The 22945-nt window shown below is 42.0% G+C and overlaps 1 protein-coding gene and 1 long non-coding RNA gene across 3 annotated transcripts in view; one reads left to right on the top strand and one right to left on the bottom strand.

Annotated features, from left to right (window-relative positions):
• The first annotated feature begins 1108 nt into the window (after positions 1-1108).
• On the top strand, positions 1109-7502 carry LOC309538853. Its single transcript, XR_014222398.1, has 2 exons — positions 1109-1244; positions 1280-7502. It is a non-coding gene; the product is annotated as an uncharacterized lncRNA (long non-coding RNA).
• A 4775-nt stretch (positions 7503-12277) lies between these two features.
• Positions 12278-22945, bottom strand: part of MYLK4 (myosin light chain kinase family member 4) — an 84289-nt gene continuing 73621 nt past the window's right edge. For both annotated transcript variants that reach the window (XM_082234359.1, XM_082234358.1), the window contains 6 exons: positions 21935-22076; positions 17330-17400; positions 16127-16255; positions 15801-15953; positions 14309-14387; positions 12278-12344 (listed from right to left, as the gene is read on the bottom strand). In XM_082234359.1, the coding sequence (XP_082090485.1) occupies positions 12297-12344; positions 14309-14387; positions 15801-15953; positions 16127-16255; positions 17330-17400; positions 21935-22076 (622 nt within the window). In that variant the 3' untranslated portion in view covers positions 12278-12296. The remainder of the gene's footprint in view (positions 12345-14308; positions 14388-15800; positions 15954-16126; positions 16256-17329; positions 17401-21934; positions 22077-22945) is intronic.

The raw sequence follows: 22945 nt of genomic DNA, 5'->3' as shown, positions 1-22945 counted from the left end.
GAGTAGCCCACACTGAATTCAATATGACTTACGTCTAAGTAGATGTGCATATTTGCCAGGTTCAAATGTTAAAAGTTCAGCTTTAAAACCCTCAGGGTTTAGCAGTGGACCTGTGTCTATGTATTATGTGTAGAGAGACTGAACCACTTACAGAGGCTATTTTGATACCATAACAAACCTTGGTTTAGAGGTCTTTGTAGAAGATCACTCTTTTATCTACTACGGGAACCTCTCAGCCACACCACTGCTTCCCAAGACACACATCTTTTAAACCCTACTTTTCACAATCCTTGAGTGTCTTTGCCAGCCTGAAATTCACCTTTGAGCTCTGATAATGCTCCTTGCTTGCCTGGATGAGGGATAGGGAGGAGTGTGTGTTTCACACAAAAACTATTTTACAATAAATACTCCTTTACTTTAGGGGAGCCAGGAAGCTCCTCTCAGATTTGTGCTTTTGTTGCAAAGATATCCTGTCCCTCAGACTGGATCTAAGGTGCATTTTCTTTCAAGCATTTTTTCTTGTAATTCTCCCTGTGAATTTTTATGCTGAATATTAACTGGATATTCTGCCTACGCAATCAGATATTATAATGCTATTTGTTATCATCCAATGATATTTGCTTTCAATAATTGACATTTAATGACATTTAGTTTTTATATTTGGAAATGTTTGGTCGCTAGCATGTAATGATTTTCATTGGATAGCTTATGAAGTTTTATTTTTTGACAGTTACCAAATAATGAGGAGATGCAAAGAAGTGTGGTAAAACAACTGAATGCTAAGGTAAGATTCACATTCAAAAACTGGACACTGTATTTGAAATTTGAAGGGCAAAATTAGGACACAAAGACACAATCCACCCCAAACTTCCAAGTAAATAAAGTAATCGTTTATTCTACAATGACTTGTGCGCACAATTGCTATGTCTTACATTTTAATAATACAAGAGGATGCGTTAATCTACAAAAACCATCTTTTAAAAAAGATGCATTTATTACATAAACTTCTGCATGTTTTTATAGTTTAAAGTCTATTCAAGCCATTTGTTACTGTCAAGAATATGATACCGTAGAACACAGAACAGGTATTAAGTACCATGCTATACGTACTTGGAAGGCTAATGGCTTTCGAAATCTTAAACATAGACCTGAACAGCATATTTACAAACTGTTAACCTTGATGCATATTTCATCTAACATTATATATAGGTAGTTAACTGTTGAACTATTAGCCTTCATGGAAGGTGAATATGTCAGCCTAAATCCAGGATTCTCAAAGTGGGAGCTGGCTCTCATTTAAAACGTCTGATAGTTGATAAGAGAGGCATACTGAGTTTCTCCAAACTCGTCCCCTTTCTATGTATTAGATCTTTGTTTCCACCCACCATTTGAATTGATGGACAAGTCTGTGGGGCCAGTGAAGTAACACTCTTTTTTATTATTATTTAGTTGCTGGGATTTTAATTTCTTTGGACTTTGCTACCTGTGTAAGGGCCGGATTTAGGTTTGAGGAGGCCCTAAGCTACTGAAGGTAATGGGGCCCTTTATATGTCCAGCTGTCCTTTGTCAACAACAAATTGTCGCTGTTTTTTGTGTTGAATATATGCTGTATGGTAATTCATGGACCTAATAGGTATCTAAAGCCATTTGCCACTGTTGCTGTATGTAGGTTTTATTTTATTTGTTTTTAATCTTATATTTTGGAAATGTACATCCAGGTTTTTTTTTCTTTAATTTTTTTGGGGGCCCCAAGAGAGTGGGGCCCTAAGCTATAGCTTGTTTAGCTTATACGTAAATCTGGTACTGGTCTCAGTATATGGTTAAATCCATGTAGACTCAATCCCCATTCTTTATTTGATTAGTTGTCCTCCCAGGCATTGAGAAAGGTTTGTGCAACCAAGTATGTCACTGCCTTGGGTGTGTTTTTAATTTAACCCAGGTAGGATGAAACACTGGAGGAAATCGTGTCCTGTCACACACTTTGAGAGCCTCTGGTCTAAGGGCTTGTCCACACTTACCTTTCCTCAATGCTTTCCAAACACAGCCTGGGTTTTAAAGCACCATGTCTGAGTGCTCTCTCTTCCCCTTGTCTTTCCCTGTGAAAATCCACTCTTTACTGCGGAATCAGAGCAAACAGCAATCTGCAGAAGACCCAAATTTTCACGGGGAAAGCTCTGGAGTAAAAAAACCACAAAGCACTCTGACACAGAGCTTTCAAGTGCACAACTGTTCCTGGAAGACATGGGGCGAAAGTTAAGTGTGCATAAACCCTTAATGTTCCTACTGTGGATTCATGCAATATTAAGCCTCACTTACACTGGGCATAATCACGTAGCATTATACTAGTAAAGAAAATAATGCATTAAGATACAGCATCCTTTCTTTCTGAGAGCAAAACATTTTTTAAAGGTCTTTGCAAGACTGCTGTGGACTAGTCATCGCTGTCAACTTCTGAATCATAACTGAAACCTTTCATTTTGTTCACCTGATATTATTTATATTTAAAACCATATTAGGGTCAGCTTTTCTTCTGCAATATGAAATTGATGTAGAATTGATTGGGTGGAGAGAGGAAGGAGATCTTAAAACTCCATGGCATGAGCTGCTTTGGTGCTGCAGAAATGGGTGCAAATACTAAACCCCTGCCCGCCCACCTGCCCTCTGTTTGATGAAATGGAACAAAACATCTGTTAGTCTTTAAGATGCCACAAGACTCTAGAAGTCATTTCAGCTTTTTGTCACCATTGAACCAGAAGCAAAACCTGAAGTTCTCATGAATTAATCTCTGAAATATGTGAGCTTTCTTATGGACCTTGTAGACTGCTGACTGTGATTTCGGCGTATCCAAAATCTGCAGGCCTCACAACAGCAGCAACAACAACTGAAATCCCATGTTAATTCTTGGTAATCCAAGGTTAATCACAAGTGTAGTATGCTGTAAAAAATTGATACCTTCTGTTATGGGCATTTCTGAATGTGTGGGGTGCTTAGTTGAGAGATGCTGAGCTAATACAACTCATATATGTCTACACAGAAATAGTATATTTTGACCTGAAAGCCCTTTCCTCCAATCACAGCTGTGTGTGTGTAGAATGGCTGTGATTCCTAGCAATGAGAAAGAGACACTCTGTGCAAACCTTTTATACCATTTCAGTCCATAAATTCTCAGAATGAGCTAAGCCCAGAAGAGCCTTAATATATTGTGTATTGCACCAATCAGTGCAGTGACACAAATGAGAGAGAACAAAATAGAGGCAGGAAGCCACTGCGAAGTGATTAAGGCCCAACTATCACCAAACGTACACCCAATCCATAGCAGTTTGCAGTTTATGTGGACTGTATTTGTGCCACACTAAATATCCAATTGTTTTGGAATCACACCCCACTGGATTCTGAATCTTGACACGTTTATTAGGAGAAACGTCTGTTCTGTTCCCTAGTTGCAAAAGCAATAGCTGTAGTCACCTCTGCCCATCTGTGAATGAACAGCTGAATGCAATAACTACAGCTTGTAAAGTGCCCTCCTCAAGCAACCTGCTCTCAAACATGGCAATTCACAGTTTCTAAAACTCTTAAAACAAAATACCGTACAGATAAGCAAAAACACACATACAGTTACACACTCACTCTCTTTGATTAGCCTGGTATAAAATCAGAAAAACTGTGCTGTGAAACACACACACGCACAAAAAACCTGAAGAGAACAAACTGTGGTTATATCATTTATAAAATAAAAAAGCCAAGTGGAGTTAAAAGCATGCTGTTCAAAGTGCAATAAATATAGAATAATAATTTATATGAGTCTTGTAGAAGTAGTTATCTTCTAGTTGATCAAGTATTATTTTAATATAATCTTAAAAGTCAAGAAAAGGTGCCTTGAAACATGATACCATGATTACAACTGTTTTGAAATTGCAACTGTTGAAAGCATTATTTACAGGTGGCATTTTTCATCTCTTTCAACATACTGTATGCAGTGCATTGTACATAGCGACAAACAAGCATTTAGTTACATCTGACTGTTAAACATGACTGTGAAATACCTGTCAATCTCATTTAGGGATTAGTGTAAAGAAACTGGACACTGTCATGATTACTACACAGTTCTGTGGGATCCTAAAATCCAAGTTTGCTTTCTTTTGCTCCTTACCCAAGAACTTACAAAATAAAAGTTATTTTCCTTGTAGAAGTTGTGCCTAGCTTGCAAAAACATGGGGCTGCTTTTTCCTGGGGTGATGCATACCCCTAAACATTTTGCGAATCTTTATCCTTTTGTCCTTTTACTGTATTTATTTTCCCTGATCTGAACTATAAAATGGTGATTTTCTTGAGTCAAAATGAGAGTACCCCTAAAAAAAAGAAGAAGGAAAAAAAGCACTGGTTGTACTTGTTTGTGTGCCTCCATTGATAGAAACCTCTTCAATCCAGTGCTGGCTTTTGTGAATGTATGGGAAGGGGAGCAATTTTCATTGATTCCTCCCCTCCTTCTGCAGCGCCCTCAAATCTGCAGGAGAAAGTGGGAGTCTGCAAACATTGCTTCCTAACCTCTTTCCGCTGTCGTAAAGAGCCTTCTATGAATGGAGAGGCACAACTGGATATAACCCATGGCGTTCATTTGCAATGGATACCAAATGGCAACCCAACCCTCGTACCTTCAGTTCAGGAGGGTTTTCACAACAGAGCAGTCCGAGGATATAGCACTGTGCATAATCCACAGAGTTCAGCTTTGGTTCAACTCCCTATGTGGGCTCTGATGTTTTGCCCCATTCAGCAGCAAGGCAGGAAACTTCATATATTTGTAGAGGGATGCACACACAGTCGCTCCCTTCCTTTGAAGTGAACGGGACAGCGGTGTGTTTCCTGTGATAGCGTTTGCAAGCACAAGAAGACCAATGGCCAGGTTGCTTATATTCAGACATTCAGAAATACAGGGCAGAACATATTTCTGAGGATATGTATTAATTCAATGGAATTGATTTCTTGATGTTTAATGTGTATGTTACCCACCAAGTGTTGCTTTTCGCAAGTTTACAGCCGGTTATTGATAAGTACAGAGCTTGGTTTTCAAAACCTCGTGGGATATGTGTGCCCTTGCATCAGTGAATCACATTGTGTTGAATAGGCTGCATCCTTCCAACTTTCTGCTTTGTTGCACAATAAGATGCAGCAACATAAATTAATTTTCTAGCACAGGTTCCAGTGGCATGAGTAAACTTAGATAACTAATGATCTGATGGATAGCCATCACTGTAGGTTATTATTCCATATGCTGTCATTGAGGCTGACGGACAGACCGCAATCTCTCCCTCATAAGAGCCACCAATTTCTCTTCTCTGACCTACTTGGCTATGCATGGTCTTCCTTCTGAAAGTCCATGAATTAATGAAGTTATGTTGGTTCCAAGTAGGATCTGCAAGCCTGTACTATTTTACCTTGTTCCCTGTTCCACCTCTACCTGTACCTCACTCTATGTTGAGTGATCTCCTGAACCCAACTTACTGAAACCTTCTTCTGTGGCCTTCTGCTCCTCTGATCACTCAGTTCTGAACATAGCCCACATTTCAAATCTCCAAACACTGAAAAGTTTTCACATCTTACATTTAACTCGTGGTGTGGGCATGAGATTTCTGGACTAGATCACCAACATGCTACTATCATTTCAAATCATGTGTTTCCTTCTGCCATGTAGTAGCCTCTGTTAGCATGTAAGTATGTTTCATAGGCCCCCTGTGCTCGCAAAAGCTAGCACTGCAGATACCACTTTTAATGTCAGAAACCCAAGAAAAGCTACAGAAATATTGCCACCTGATAAAACAAAGATGTCTGAGCAAGCAGCAGGAATAGCCTGGAAACTACTGGGGTACCGCTGGGTGCCATGCCACTGTTTTGTCATGAGGTGGATCTGACATTTGAAAATAGCCCTGATTAAGGCTTTGACCGATGCCAATTTATCCACAATAGATCACCATGAAACTCAGGGTTGCCACTGATAACATGATGGGAAATTTGAAAACAAGAATAAAAATTGTACTGGTTTTTACTATTGCTGTAGGAGTATTCTCTTTCTGAAGCAACAGAAAGCACACAAAGACCACAAAACTGGTCCAATTCTAGCATAATGTTTTGTATCACTGTGTTGGCTCTTGGACACCCCCCCATCGCCGCCCAGCACCTCAGTCCTCCACATTATTGCAGGGCTACATTTGACTCTATCCCACTGGAAATGGCATCATAAGAGTTTACTGTCCTGTGACATCATCATGTCACATGGGGACATTCTTGCATTGCATGGGTTGGACTGCATCACCCTCGGAGTCCATCCCAACTCTACAATTCTATTAATCCATGACATCTGACTGGCTTAGTAACCCAACCCCTCCTTCTCTGGACTCTTTCTCTGGCCAGCATGGCACCCTGCTCTCCCTTTTTTTGTGATATAGGATTTGGCCGTTGAATTTTAGGAACTGAGTAGGAATTTTGTGTGTGGCCTCTGATGGGACTATTGAGGCTACCTCCAACAGACTTCAGAGGCTCTCCTTGTCCACTTCATCAAGATAGCTGGCCTGCACTGTTTTCTAGTTCTTCCCTTGCAGGTCCTTGATTTTAATAAAGTTATGACCCGCCATTCCAAAACTTGTCTTACGCATTCATTTTTGGTGTGCAGGGCAATGGTTTGTCCAGACATCTAAACAATCTTATAAACAGGAAACATCCAGGAGCCCAATCATGAGTTGTGAGATTATCTAGCAAGCTGTGTGAATTTGCAAAAAAGAAAAAAGGAAAAAAACCAACCCTTTCCTCCATGTGTATGTGTGCATTTATGCACACATGCACACACTCAGAGGACTAATTCCATGAGCCTTCCTATGAATGCAAAACATTGTGCCTGAATTGGTTCCACAACTTTAAAAAGATTGAAATTTGAAGGATTGAATCTAAATCATTCTAATTTTCTACAAGGATCTGGGTCATCCTTCCCCCCTTCTTTTTCCCCCAAACAAAGACAGCAGTTAGAATACTACGATCACACAAAGACATATATGTATATTTATCAAAGACTGAAAACCGCATGCAGCTTGTGCGTGTTATGAAGAGAGAAAACCCTTAATACTGGCACTAAAGTGTATATTGAAATCCCTTTCCACATTCAGCCTGCAGATTTTGTCAGAATTAGAAAAGTTGTTACGCTAGAGGAGGGGTGCTGCATTGTCATGGATTATACTTGTGATGTGAACAGCACTCTCGCCCATTGCTGGTCAGCTGGTAGCTATTACACATACATGGCAAAATGTTGCTGTGTTAGCAATAATTATGTTTTTATATGCCAGTTAAACCAAATCTTAGTTTCTTGGGCAAGGTCTTCTATTCATGTATTCCCCAAGCTCTCCTTCCAAATGCCACAGGAATGGGAACTTTGAGAGGTTGGATAAAAGGGAAGATTCTGCCTCATTCTACAGGAAAATGAAGTTCTGCTCTTTGCAAAGCCTCCATGGGACTTTATTTTTTGATGTCTTGCAATAGAGATATTGCCACGTCGACCAATGAATTGGGGCCACATAACAACTTAAATACCCTTCATTGGCAGTGATAAATTCAGCCATATTTAGATAAATGGAAGATTTTCTATAATGAAATGTGCAGGACAGCATTTTAACATTACTACAATACTACAACGGCTTAATTCTGTTGCAGCAATATCTGCAATTCTCCTATTTTATATGAATTTTTGTGAGCGTTCAAAACGTTTTACAGGCGTTGACTCAGTAACCCTTACAACAACTTGTAAGGTGGGTCAGTTTTGTTAGCCGAATACTGAGATGAGGGGCTGAGGTCAGGAGACAGCGGCTGAAGTGAAATTTGAATTAGGAGCCTCACTCAGTTCATGTTTCCCACTGCGCCAGCTGTCAAGCCAGGAGAATATTAGGATTCTCAGTTTCAGAGCGCATTCTTCTTTTCTTTTACCTGCTCTGTTCAACGTAAAAATAAATATATACTGGGATTCCTTTCATTATGATGCTTAGAGAATATGAACAAATATTCGAAGGCACAAGATTACCAATTTTTGAGGGGGAGGCAAGATGGGGGAAACACATGCTTCTCTGCACTTGAATTGTGCAGTTGCCTAAGATAACCTGGCCGAATTAAAAATGGTATCAGAGTGATATGTTAGCAGGCACAGAAAAGGCATTTCATGGTGCACTGAGAGCAAACATACTTCCATGCCATTTACACACTGCTGTAATAGAATCACTGTATTTATTATATGGTAAGAAGAGAACACCTTGTCTTAAAAATTAAACTTCACACACAGTCTTCCACATTTGCTACCTGCTTCTCCCCCCCCAAAAAAAAAATACAGTTTCTTTGAAAGCAATCCTCTCCCATTTGAGTTCAACCCTAACCTGCTGAGCTGAGGAGATCTGATAATCTAAAAGAAATCCCCACCATTTCTTTCAACAGTTGAGTCTGGAAAACCAGAGCTATCACGCTGAAATTCAAGCAATGATAAGAACCTCAAGCACAAATTCAAGCAGCCGCCTTTGGACAGAAACACCTTCCTGGAAACTTCAGCAGCTACTGAAAACAGCTAGCAAGCTGGGGAAGAAAGCAGTTCAGTACTACTGCGACTCAATCCTGCAGCTAAAGTGGTATTGGTCCACTTAGTAAAAAGCCTCAAGTCATCATGGGGAGAAAGGGGGGGGGGGTTGAAGCACCAGAACTGCTGGGTTTTTTAAATTTCCAAACGTCATAGCAGCAGTAACCACACAGCAGCTTTTTCTGCAAAAGAAACAGATAAAAATCTCGTTAAAATCAGCATCAGAATTATGTACACGTGAGACTTCAGTGATATTCTGGGCTGTTTACTGGTAGAGTTTTATCACACTTTATTTATGAATGGGGGAAATGGCCCTTAACGAATGCCGTTAAATGAATAACATTGCCTGAATCACACTTTGATCATTCAGAGATTGCTCCCTTTCAATCTGTGGCATGCTCCCCACTCCCCTGAGCAGTAGCCCATCCCACTTAATATCTAGGTTTGGTTGCCTTTGGGTGAAAAAGCACTGGAGACTTAGGCTCTCTCTCTCTAATATTTACTCTATTTACAAATATACAAGGCATTAAATCTGCCACGTCACGCCAGATCCCCAGAGAGAGGTCCTGCCTTTAGTGAACTCTTAACCCTCCCCACCTCTCTCCCTCTCTTCCAAACTACAAAGAGCTCCTAAGCTCTCCACTGTCCCCTCACAAAAGGCTGCCACCTTCCTTCAGCTCTATGGAATCCATTCAAACACACAGATTCTTGACTATCTCCTAGTCAGGGCTGTTCCAAATGTTCTCAGTATAATTATTTGGACACATTTTCAGAAAAGGGAATGACAAAAAGGCAATGGGTGGAGAACTTCTGATGACTTTGAGGTCACTTACAAGGCAGGGATTTATTTATTTTTAATTTATTTTTAGCAGCCAGACAGTACTTTCTAAAATCTTCTGTCTACCTCCCCCACACCGAATTTCCATCTTTCTTTAAGCAGTTTTGTTTGCTCCCACTTTCCTTACAGCAGCAACTATGTTCCTGCGTCAGAGGTCGCCTCGTCCCACATTGCATCTGAGAACTGATGCATATGCAGCTCCTTGTTGTTTTGCTTAACATTCATCCTAAACAGGGGTTCTGGGCAACTCAAAAGCTGGCTCACTTGTGACATTTTAATTGGTCTTAATAAAGGTACCCTATCGTGGCAATTACTATTTTTTTCTTCTAGTGGGCCCACATGGGTAGCTATTATTTCTATACATGCAGACCACCTAACCATGTTGTCAGGGAACTGCCATCGGCTCAGGGGCGAGAGGGGAAAAGCCGGATGGATTACAGAGAGCCCCCAAAGATCGTAGGAAGCAGCACTTTCTCAGCGGAGGAGAGTAACCACACCTCCAGTGGAGAGGCGCTTCAGGGCTCGGAGGAGGCGAGGCGGTGCCAGGACACCTTGCCTGGGCAAAGCGGGGAGGAGAGAGGCCCTCTGTTACCCATACCCAGGCTTCTGCGCTGAGAGGGGAGGCGCAGATTGGGCATCAAGAAGCTACTCTGCTGGGGAAGGTTTAAGGACCGCCCACTCACAGATTCTGCCAGTGAATGAGCCAGCCACGGGAGAGTGGCGCTCTGCACAGAGAAAGTTTATTTTGGCATCAAAAGCAAGGCTTCACAGCCGAGCAGGGAGGCATTTGCCTACTTGCTCTCGAGCAACCCCTTGGTACCATGTCTACCTTGAAGCATATCCTACTGAATTCATTTGGGCTTACACCCAGGTCCATGGGGTTAGGATTGGAGCCTGAGTTCACACCAGATGTGGAATAAATTGGAGACCGGACAAAATAAGAAATGTTGCCTTATTCCACCCTGTCTGGTTGAGGCAAGTAGTCTCTTCCCACAAATTTGACTCAGTGCATGATTGAAGTGACTGGGAACAATGTGGTTTTGGTGGCTTAGACATGGAGACATGTAATGCAACTTACAGGAATCTACTATAAACCAGAAACCTTGAAGCTCTGCAGAGCAGTCTTCGCAAAACAATGCTACAAGCCATCCAGTTATAAATGTAACCCCATCGCGCTGACTGTCTCTTGCCAAATGGACCAAAAACACCACTCAGAATTAGTACTCAAAATGCAAAGTGGCGTATTTCATATCTTAAGTTAATATTCGCAAGTTTAAAAAAATAAATAACAAGTGGTTATGCAAGCAGGAGCTTTCAGCATTTCCAAAATCAAGAAGGAGCCATCTCCAGATATTCTCCATAGTCCCTTGAACTTGTTCCCATAGTGTGTGTTTTTTAAAACCATTCTGGTAATCTGAAAACATACCGTGCAAGAATGGTCAGAACAGTTTTGTGATATGGTTCTGACAGGACATTGAATTCTGGCTAGATGACCAAATTATACTTTGGGGAGGGGACTGCATTGCTCTGCATCTTTCAGGGATGTGATGGCTTAGACTGAGAGCTACAAATGGATCCATTGCTAATGAAAAAGTGTGCTTAGGGCTGCAGTCTTAGTATCAGAAGTGTCTTGCCAGGTGCAGCAGACCTGCTACACTACCTTCCCGACAGGTGGGTCATTGTTGCTTACTGGGAGCAAGAAGGGGAGTGGCAAGGTCGTTGTGGTGGAAAAGCACTGGCATCAGTGCCGGATCGGGTGCACTGGCGAATTTGCACCAAGCTGTCCTCCTCACTGCTTTGCACAAGATCTACAGGTGATCCCGAAATCAAGGTTCTCTCCACAGCTACAGTTAATTAAAGTAACACATGGCTTTGAGAACTATCTGTATGATTTACCAATTTGTTCATTTCTGGCTTTGCATTTTCAGACTAATGCCCTCAGAATATTTAGAGGGACGCTACAGGAAAATCCCAGTAGAAAAGCGGCTTTGTATATGTGTCGCTCAAGCAGTTAAAGATCTATACCATTATGTATTACATTGCCCTCTGTATTCTGAACCAAGAGCTATCCTTGAATTGTTGTGTCAGATGACTGAAGCTGACGAACAAGTAGAGATCACATATTTGTTGTCTGGCTTTGTTAAGTTTGTGACAAACAACACGGCAAGATTTGTGATTGCTGCCCCAAAACTGAGAAGACTGTTCATCAAGGATAATATGGCGGACTGTAGCCACCTGATTGTCAATGAAATATAGAAACGTATGTGTTTTGGTTTGCATTTTAAGATGTATATATGTATGTATGTATGTATGTATGTATGTATGTATGTATGTATGTATAAATTGGCTAACATTGTCTTTTTAATGGTGTATCTATGTGCATTCTGTATAGCAAGGATAGGATGTATATTTCTTTGTAATGATGGTTGAAATGACCACAGTGGTTGCAAGAACAAATAAACTAATTCACTGCCTTGCCGCTCTGCCTCTCAGTAAGCAACAGTGACTCCCTTGCCAGAAAGCGAGCAGAGCAGTTCCACCCCATAGGCTGAGCCGCTTCTTCTTTGTGCTACTAATCAAAGACTATTTCAGGTGTCAATGTTAAGTCAACCCACCGGCACTAACTTGAAGCTGTGCACTTGTTATGGAAACTGCCCTAAACAATTGCACATAGTTGCATGCATTCATATTGTTATACAGATCTGGTGATTTCTTTTGACCACATGGTGGTAGGAAGAAACCCCTTGAATCCATGTAGTGAGGATGCTTCATAGCAAAGCAGTGGCCTTCACAGAGTGGCTCAGTAGTCAATACTTTCCACTGATACCCGAAATGTTACCAACCTTCCATTTCTCATAGAGCTTATGGAGTCACAGGTGCCTGAGATCCAGCGGAAACCTTAGCCTTTCTCTAGAGGGAGATAAAAGAGAATGTCAGAACTGGCTCGACTAGAGTCCCAGCCTTGTGATACATTTAAAACAGCGAGCAACTATAGTAGAACCTCTACTTACGACCGCCTCTACTTGGACCCGATCCAAGTTGCGACTGCAGCAAACCCGGAAGTAAATACCGGGTTTGCCACAATTCGCGCATGCACAGAAGCGGCTTCTGCCATTTGCACAGAGGCCGCTGCCACCGTCTGCACATGCGCGCACGGCGCTTCTGCCAGTGACCCGTTTTGCCTAAAGGACGGGCCGCCAGAACAGATTATGGTGGTAAGTAGAGGCTCCACTGTATGTGCTATTTCTAGTTAGGTGGCTCAGGAGCACATCTAAAAGGCTCAAATCATGCAATGAATTGCAAGACTTAGTTGCAAGACACAATAAAAATATTCCTTCCAGTAGCACCTTAAAGACCAACTAAGTTAGTTCTTGGTATGAGCTTTCGTGTGCATGCACACGTCTTCAGATACTTCAAATGTATCTGAAGAAGTGTGCATGCACACGAAAGCTCATACCAAGAACTAACTTAGTTGGTCTTTAAGGTGCTACTGGAAGGAATTTTTTTATTTTGACTATGGCAGACCAACACGGATACCTATCTGTAATTGCAAGACACAGACTGCCTTTATGGTGGCAGAGAAATAGGTGTGCTTCCTAATCCCCCCCCCTTCCAAAAGGGGAGAGATTGTGCAAATTGGGTATTTGAGTGATCAGGCATTCATGTGGGGAGCATCTATAACAGCGGGGGCTAAGCCCCCTTGGCACAAGCCAGAGTACATATGCCGGGGTGGGGCACCTCACACTCTTAAATCCACATCTACAATAACCAGCATAATTTCTTCACACCAATAGGCACCACACATACATTGGTAGGTATTTTTAAAGGTTGTTTTTTTTTAGTTTTTGCTTTAAACAAATACAGATAAATATAAACAACCAGAATTACAAAAGAAAAATCCTCGATAATAATAATGGAAAAGGCTAAAAAAACTACAAAAAATATCAAAGTACATGGCATAGAACATAAGCCATTATGGGGGGAAAAAAAGAGGAAAGAAGAAGAAGGAAGGGATAAAAGGTGTGTGTGTGTGTGTGTGTGTGTGTGTGTGTGTGTGTGTGTGTGAAATGAGCCAAAACACAAGGAGGCTCGTCTATTGTATGCTTCCGTCAAGCTCACAACAGATCATTATTCTTATCAATTCTCTCTATCTGCATTCCATAGAATCCCTCATCTTGGTATCAGGGAACATTTTCCTATGTGGTATCATTCTAAACATAACCAGGTCTTTATTGATGAACCCTTATCCCCTAGATAATTATTTAAACATTCCCATTCTTCTTTCACCATCTTTTTAGGTTTATCTCTTACTGCATCTGACAGCTTCGCGAGCTCCAAGTACTCGCACAATTTGACTACCCATTCATCTTTAGTAGTTGGTAGTTTTAAAGCACCAACAATACCAACATCAGCCCAGGAATAAGAATCTAGCCAGATAAGTTCAATAGCAGAACTGATTTAGGAATAGAGATGGGTGAATTTGTCAACTTCAGTTACTCTCAGTTTCTCATTTCCCTCCCAGTCTTCAGTTTGTCCCACTGCAGATGCAGCCCGCATGAAAATCTGTATGCAAATTTGTGCACAGTTCTCCTAATACTTTTTGCACATAATTTTGCCCAGCATAAGCATTATGTGGAAGCAATTTCCACATAACAGAATGCATTTTTGTGGATGCTACTTTCACAAAAACACACATTTTTGTATGCATCGTTTGGCTCGGAGGACTGCACCACAAAATTCAGAGCCGTGCAAATTTTGAAGAAGAGCTTTGCTTTGGTACACGTTTCAGTTTGGGAAGTACGAATTTTGGAAGATCACATTTAGCACAATGAGCTAAGCAATTTTAGAAAACAATTCTATTCTGATATACAAACCTTAGATTGCAATTTACAATGAAGTGTTTGGTCAAATAGCCAAGGATGCTTTAAGGCCGCAGTTGCACTTATCCTCCAGCTTAAAGGGGGGGGGTAAAAATGAGTGTCAGTATTTAATAGCTATACAGCGATTGTAGCATTCATGTTTAAAATGTGCCTCCCCCCCCAAAAAAAAACAACAGGATTGACTGAAAGGCAGTTTTAAATTTACGGCTGAGAAACAAACCACACTTTACATTATTAACCTTTTTTAAAAGCATGCTTAAGCTGGCCACTTTTATTTTGGAAGAAAAGCAGTCACATAGGATCCCAATTCAGAATACAATCCTGATCTCGATGGGGCCTTTATACTAGTGGGCGCACTCAGATCCTGTTTGCAGGCTTCCTATAGACATTGGGTTGCCCACTGTGAGAACAGGGTGCAGCACTAGTTGGGCCTGAAAAAATTCTCCTGGAAATGCAGTATAATTTTGGCTTCTGGTCACCAGCAGACAGGGATGATGTGAGAGTTTTGTCAGGGACTGACATCAGAGCGAGAGGCGAAGGGGAGGCTCCCAGATTCTGCAGGCGAAGGACCCAGCAGCAGGGGGAGAAGCAGCTTGGTAGAGGAGGAAGGAAATCAGCGCAACACCAGGGATAAAGGGGGGCAAATGGGGGAAGCAGAGGGAGAACTCCAGGATTCTTCTCTGGACATCAGTGAGGAGAGCACAGGTCCTCCACTACCCACGCCCTCCCTGCGCAGAAGACTCCCGCGCAGTGAGAGGAGGAGGCAACTAGGAGTCAGACAGCTTCTATGCTGGGAAAGGTTTAAGAAACGCCCACAGACAGATTCTGCTAGCGACTGAGGCAGCCACACGGAGATGGGCTGTGCAGTCAGAACGGTTTAACCAAGGCAATTAAGCCTAGAAAGGCGGCAGCTTACGCACGAGTAACTCATACTCATTAAAAGTTTGCTCAGTGAAACTGGGATTTTAGCGTATTGTTATCTACCCTTAGAATTGTGGGTGGATGAATTATAAATCAAACAGATAAATGAACAATGATATTTAACTATTAACCTCAATTCACTCCTGTTGAATTAAACAGAAAAGTTCTTAAACTTCATAGAATTGTATATCCCTGTTCATTTTCCTGGATGCACACGTCAAAAGTCTCCTTGTTTATGATGGATTTTATCATTGAAACACTCTACCACTTGAGAGATACCGTATTTTTTGCTCTATAAGACGCACCAGACCATAAGGAGGAGGAAAACAAGAAAAAAATTATTCTGAATCTCAGAAGCCAGAACAGCAAGCAGCAGATCACTGCACAGCGATCCCTCTTAGTGTTCTGGCTTCTGGGAAAGACGCACACACATTTCCCCTTACTTTTTAGGAAGGAAAAGGTGAGTCTTATAGAGCAAAAAATACGGTACATATGAAAAGAACTTTTCATTTTTGGAAACAATTTCTGGTTGGACAGTACATTGAAGCTACTGGCATCTGGTTACCCCTTTTCCTTAATGAGAAGCTTAGTGATGAAGTCTTTAGCTTCCTCCGACACTTTTTCAAATTCTTGATCTTCAAAGTTCCACCGACAAGCGAGGATGTTGTTCAGAGTCTCATTATCATCATCACCCAGGAAAGGAGACAATCCACTAAGCCTGCGGGAAACAGGGAAATAGGCAAAACGTTTTGTTGATTACGTAGATCACGGAACAACGTAAACCTTCTGGACTTTAAGCAACAGTCAGAGTCCAGGAGTAGCTTTCATCAAGTTGACATCAACTGTAGGAGAAAAACACAGTCTTAACAATGTAGGCTGCAGCATACTTACAACATATAGGCAATGACACCTATACTCCACATGTCAGTAGGAAACGATACAAAGTCGTAGTTTACAACTTCAGGAGCGAGGAATTCTGGAGTGCCAAAGTTGACCTTAAGCTTCTCCCTTGGTTTATATCTAATGAACGACAACGAAATGCATGAGAAACAATGACAGCAAAGATGGCGTTTACAGTATGTACAGATACTTAAGAGTTCAACACAAAGGTTGGGATTCAACTAAGTTGATGAGCAAGAGGAACAAGGTCCACTTGTCCACAGGACTTTCTTTCTTTCCTTTCCCCATGCTCCCTAAATGTGCTCTGGAGGATTGGGGAAAAAACACAGACTATGTTTAGGGGACATGTGACAGCAGTGAAGGAAGGGGGGGGAGTCCCACTGTGTGGGCAGACCACGTTGAACTCACACATATCCCACTGAACACTACATTGAATTCCACCCAAATATGCTTTAAATAGGCAGTTAGTGGGGGCAGGCAAACAGATAGCTGGCAGGATGATGCCAGAGAATATAAAACAGGCATAGGCAAACTCAGCCCTCCAGATGTTTTGGGACTACAACTCCCATCATCCCTCGCTAACAGGACCAGTGGTCAGGGATGAAGGGAGTTGTAGTCCCAAAAAATCTGGAGGACCGAGTTTGCCTGTGCCTGATATAAAACATGCTGGTGACTAGAAAGCATCTCTTGTTGTCTTGCCCCAAACTTCCTTTTCTTGTACGGCCATTGTTTTGTAATTTTGCCATTTGGTTTAGTACCTCCATCCTTAACATATGGCATGAAATGAGCCCTACATTGAACATGTTGAGAGGATCAGAATGTGAATTTGAGAGGACTGTGTTTATTTTGATGACTGCATGCAGCCTGTCGCAGAGGATCTTGTATCACGATAGCATCTTGCTCTGAATTATTTGGAAAGAAGCAAAATTGGATCCCTCTTCCGGTCTAGGACAGCATTTTCAGCAACAAAAGCAGCCTTTTCACCCTTCTGTGAAGATCGCCTGTTCAGAAACTTCGACCAACATGTGTACTATCAGGTTCATCAGGAAATGTGTTCAAGACCAGCCATCATTTGCTAGCCTAGAGAGTCTTTTCTTTATTATTGCACCATTTCTCCCAATATTGGATCACTTGAAAATGGACTTTGGATTTAGGAACTAAAAGATGCTGGTAGCTTGACTGAAAGCAACGTACCTCCTTGCCAGCCCAAAGTCAATAATCTTGATTTGATTTGTCTCTCTGTTCACACACAGGATATTCTCAGGCTGCCAGGAGGGGAAAAAAGAAAGAGAGCACACATTTATGAGAAATGCTACATGAAGTGGAATCAGCACATTTAAAATACAACACAGCACAAAAATACGCTTTGCAGTGCCTGCATCACGAAGCAGGTTAGACTCTGTGGACATCTCAGACTGTAAACATGTGGTATTTGAGGCTGGGAATGCTCTGCCAGGGTAGCTTTTCGCTTGCTGTGGCTTTTCTGTTTGACATAATGTGGCCAGTCAAGATAAAAAACTCATTAGTGAGCTTTCAGAAAGGACTCAAACTGGACTTCAGGAAGTCTGTGTTGTGATTTTGCAGCCCATTATGAATCCAGGCTGAGACATGGAATTTTTTTTAAGCTCCCCTCCTCCTCCACTCTTATTTTAAAACTCACCATTACTCAACATTTATCTTTCAGCTTTAGCTTCTTAGTTCACTGTTCTTCCCCTCCCTAACCAGTATCTAACATATTAAATGTGGGCCTTTTAAATGTGTGTGTGTGTTGAGGGGGGAATGTTATTATGATTTTTTCTGTGATTTGATTATTATACTATGTGAATTATGTTGTTAATGTTGTTCACCGCCCTGGGATCTTTAGATAAAGGGCTGTATATAACAGCAACAACAACAACAACAGCAACAACAACAGCAACAACAACAACAACAGCAGCAGCAGCAGCAACAACAACAACAACAACAACAACAACAACAGATATTGACTGAGAGGAAAGACTTAAAGGTTAAATGCATCTGGGCTGTCAGGAGACAAATTGCTTTAATCCTTTTTTTATATGGTGATGCTCTCAAATGTCACAACCTCAGCTGAAATCGGAATGAATTTGATCAAAGGATCGCTATGTCAGATGTGTGATTTGAGTCTTCAGGCACCCACCTCAAGCACCATCATTGCTGATTATATATTTGAATCCATACTTGTCTCACAAATTTACAGTTTTTCAAGAAGGATAAATCATAGAGATGTTGACTCAATGTGCAGGAGCCCTGAAAAAAGGCAAATTGCTGCTATCATAATAAAAAGGTAAAGGGACCCCTGACCATTAGGTCCAGTCGTGACCGATTCTGGGGTTGCGGCGCTCATCTCGCTTTATTGGCTGAGGGAGCTGGCGTACAGTTTCCAGGTCATGTGGCCAGCATGACTAAGCCGCTTCTGGCGAACCAGAGCAGCGCACGGAAACACTGTTTACCTTCCCGCTGGAGTGGTACCTATTTATCTAATTGCACTTTGACGTGCTTTCGAACTGCTAGGTTGGCAGGAGAAGGGACCAAACAACGGGAGCTCACCCCATTGAAGGGATTCAAACCCCTGACTTTCGATCAGCAAGTCCTAGGCTCTGTACTTTAACCCACAGCGCCACCCACGTCCCTCTGCTATCATAATACCATCATACAAATCTATGGTGCAACTGCATTTGGAATACTCTGTGCAGTTCTGGTTGCCTCACTTCCAAAAGGATATTGCAGAGTTGGAAAAGGGGAACTGAAATGACCAAAGGGATGGAGTGACTGCCCTATGAGGAACGGTTGCAGCATTTGGGACTTTTTAGTTTAGAGAAGGCATTTAAAAGATACATGGCACTAGTTTATAAAATTATGCATGGATATAGTCTTAAATCCATGTAAAGGAACATCAATGGATAGGACGATGTTGAAGTTATGCAAGGTTCTGAACTGAAGCAAACGAAATGTTAAAAGCACAAAAAGGTGACCTAGCCCATTTTGGTTCAGATGTGATGGTTTCTGCAGACAAAAGCTTGGCAGGACCAATAATCGAATTCTCCTCTTGGCCAGAGGTGAACAAGGTGGTTCCTGCTAGTTCTAATGTTTCAGCACTAAAAACAGATATAATGTCCCAGCAATATCACACACATTAATTACCACCTAAAGTGATCAGATTCTTCAGGTTCACTCAGCGGACCGCTCAAAGTATTGCTTTGGCTTAAGTCAGAACAGTTCACACATATGAATATAACAAAACCAGTGCGGCTATTCCTGGAGAAAAAACAAGTTCAAGAGCATTTGTTGAGCATTTGCTGGACCCATTCTCCAGCATGGGGACCACTACCAAGCGAAGGCCTCAAAATTCATGCCAGGCCACTGTGCCTAACTTCAACCCAGGGGAAAACTGCATCCCTTCAGCAAGGACTCATTTTACACAAAAGTCCTTCTTCAAATATAATAATATGGCAGGCCGTATCTATAATATACATTTAAAACACTTTAACTCTTACCACTTTAACAGTTGTGGCTTCCCTCAAAAAAACCAGGGGACTGTAGTTTATTGAGGGTGCTGAGAGTCGCTAGGAGATTCCATCTTTGCTCATCTCAAGAGTGCTCTACCATCTCCAGAGTGGTCAACCATTGACACATCTTCTCTGGGAACTCTGGGGACTGTAGCTCTGTGAGGGCAATAGGGGTCCCCTAACAGTTCTCAGCACTCTTAACAAAGTACAGTGGTACCTCGGGTTACAGACACTTCAGGTTACATACGCTTCAGGTTACAGACTCCGCTAACCCAGAAATAGTACCTTGAGTTAAGAACTTTGCTTCAGGATGAGAACAGAAATCGTGCTCCAGCGGCGCGGCAGCAGCAGGAGGCCCCATTAGCTAAAGTGGTGCTCCAGATTAAGAACAGCTTCAGGTTAAGAATGGACCTCCAGAACGAATTAAGTACCGTATTTTTTTTGCTCTGTAAGACTCACATTTTCCCTCCTAAAAAGTAAGGGGAAATGTGTGTGCGTCCTATGGAGCGAATGCAGGCTGCGCAGCTATCACAGAAGCCAGAACAGCAAGAGGGATTGCTGCTTTCACTGTGCAGCTATCCCTCTTGCTGTTCTGGCTTCTGAGATTCAGAATATTTTTTTTCTTGTTTTCCTTCTCCAAAAACTAGGTGCGTCTTGTGGTCTGGTGTGTCTTATAGTGCGAAAAATACGGCACTTAACCCGAGGTACCACTGTACAGTTCCCAGGATCCTTTGGGGGAACCCATGACTGTTTAAAGTGGTACAGTACTAACTAACTAACTAACTAACTAACTAACTAACTAATGTATTTTTTCATGTATAACATGCCCCCATGTATAAGACACCCCTATTTGGGGGAACTCAAAACTAAGAAAATTGGGGTGTGGGATTGCCCAGAGTTATTGAGCTGACATTCGCCAAAGCAACTAATCATGTGCATGATTGCCAATGGCAGCCACCAATCGAGCACCCAAGTGCTACAGCGACGCCCCTTGACACAGTCACCAATCTCCCCCCGCAAAGAAACTCCTGCTCATGGCTGGAACCAACCACCAGTCCCTACTCTGCACTACCCATGTATAAGACGAGTACAAATGTTAAACATTTTTTTTTAAAGAAAAAAAGCTTGTCTTATACAAAGAAAACTACGGTAACAACAACAACAACAACAACAACAACTTATTATTTATACCCCACCCATCTGGCTGGGTTAGCCCAGCCACTCTGGGAGGCTTCCAACAAAATATAAAAATACAATAAAACACCAGACATTAAAAACTTCCCTAAACAGGGCTGCCTTTAGATATCTCCTAAAAGTCAGATAGTTGTTTATTTCCTTGATATCTGGTGGGAGGGTGTTCCATATGGTGGAGATGGGATCAGGGAAGGAGAGTATGGCACAGAGCAGGCATGAGACCCTGGTTGCTATGGCCTGGTTGTTATGCTGTCAGAGCTGGTGACAGGCTAGCCACATTGCCCAGAGCTCCTTTTCCTTTCAGGGTTCCAAAGGTGCACTCCTACTTATTCACCCTCCTTCCAAATCTACTTTTCATATCAAAGGTGGACACAGGGTTTTGCTACACAAATCTCTGTGTAACATCTTGAAATATACTCGGAGTCGAGAGTGGATTTCATGCCCTTTATTCAGCTCATAGTGGTGAGGAGGAATGGAAGTTCCCCCAGAATGTCTGCTTTATATACATTATTTACACAATGGGCCCCACGTGATTGGCTAATTCCAGGATTCACCTGTAGGCCAATCTGGTTGCAGATTCACTTCCACCTGGAGCTGGATTGGGTAGCTCCTGTGGACCAATCAGACTGCTGCATTCTGAATCCTATTGTTCTAGGATCAATCAGACTGCTGCATTCTGAATCCTATTGTTCTAGGACCAATCAGACTGCTGCATTCTGAATCCTATTCAACTCAGTACATAACACATCTCATCCTTGTTGCTGAATTAAACTCAAAAAGTTCCTGAACGTCGACCAGTTATCAATTTACTTATTGGTATTGAAACATGAGAACCTAAACCTAGGTATCAAATTCAGCAGAGCAGAGGTGTTGGTCAGACTTCTTAGGGACAAAAGCAAATGTTTGAGAAAAGCGGAATATAGTGCAGTCATTTGTTAAGCGACCACAAAAATAAGTCTGAGAGAATCAACTGCAGGTATAACACTGAAATCCAACAGTTTTTAGCCAAGCAAGTGTGCCTCAAGGGAGGAAAATTGCCACCTTTAATATCATGGGTAGTGTAATCAATGCACTGTACCTTCAGGTCTAAATGGAGGATGTACATCTGGTGCATGTACTGAACCCCTTCACAGATCTGCTTTATGAACAAGATGGTGTCTATCTCTGACAAGTTGCAGTTCTCGTCAATAATTCGATCAAACAGTTCTCCTCCCTCCACACTGAAAAAAAGAGAGAATTCAAGATTCACATTACTGGAGAGACCCATAATCAAGGGTGTGTGCATTACACACACATACAAACTTTTTATTTATTTAAAGAAACTCACTGCAGCCAACTGAAGGCAACCAACCACACCCTGGGCCCCCAAACCTCTCTAACCACCAATGAAAACTAATAAATGAATAGAAAGAGAGCATACCCGTATGATGCTGATACAAAAACCTTGCACATACACTATGTAAAAGAATGAATGTCTACTAACCCCTTCTCTCTCTCCCTCTCCCCACCTCTTCTCCCCCAACTTTATATGGTCTATAATATTAGTGTCTTACTTCAAATATGACTGATCTGTAGAAAGGATTCTATGAACGGAAAGCTGAGACGCTTTATGTGGCTTGGAGACCCTAAAGGTAAAGGTAAAGGGACCCCAGGCCATTAGGTCCAGTCACAGACGACTCTGGGGTTGCGGCGCTCATCTCGCTTTACTGGCCGAGGGAGCTGGCGTACAGCCTCCGGGTCATGTGGCCAGCATGACTAAGCCGCTTCTGGTGAACCAGAGCAGCTCATGGAAACGCTGTTTACCTTCCCGCCAGAGTGGTACCTATTTATCTACTTGTACTTTGATGTGCTTTTGAACTGCTAGGTGGGCAGGAGCAGGAACCGAGCAACCGGAGCTCACCCCATCGCGGGGATTCGAACTGCCAACCTTCTGATCGGCAAGCCCTAGGCTCAGTAGTTTAGACCAAAACTCCATCCGCATCCCATAGGTGACCCTAGAAAATCTTTAATAAAAACACTTTTTTTTAAAAAGAAAAAAATCATTACAAAATGTGCATTTCAGGATTCGGTTTTCCTATGCGTTAGATTG

This window comes from Podarcis vaucheri (genome assembly GCF_965113315.1).
Source record: "Podarcis vaucheri genome assembly, chromosome: 8".
NCBI lineage: Eukaryota > Metazoa > Chordata > Lepidosauria > Squamata > Lacertidae > Podarcis > Podarcis vaucheri.
Note: the sequence above shows the minus strand (reverse complement) of the source record. Positions and strands in the feature narration are given on the sequence as shown.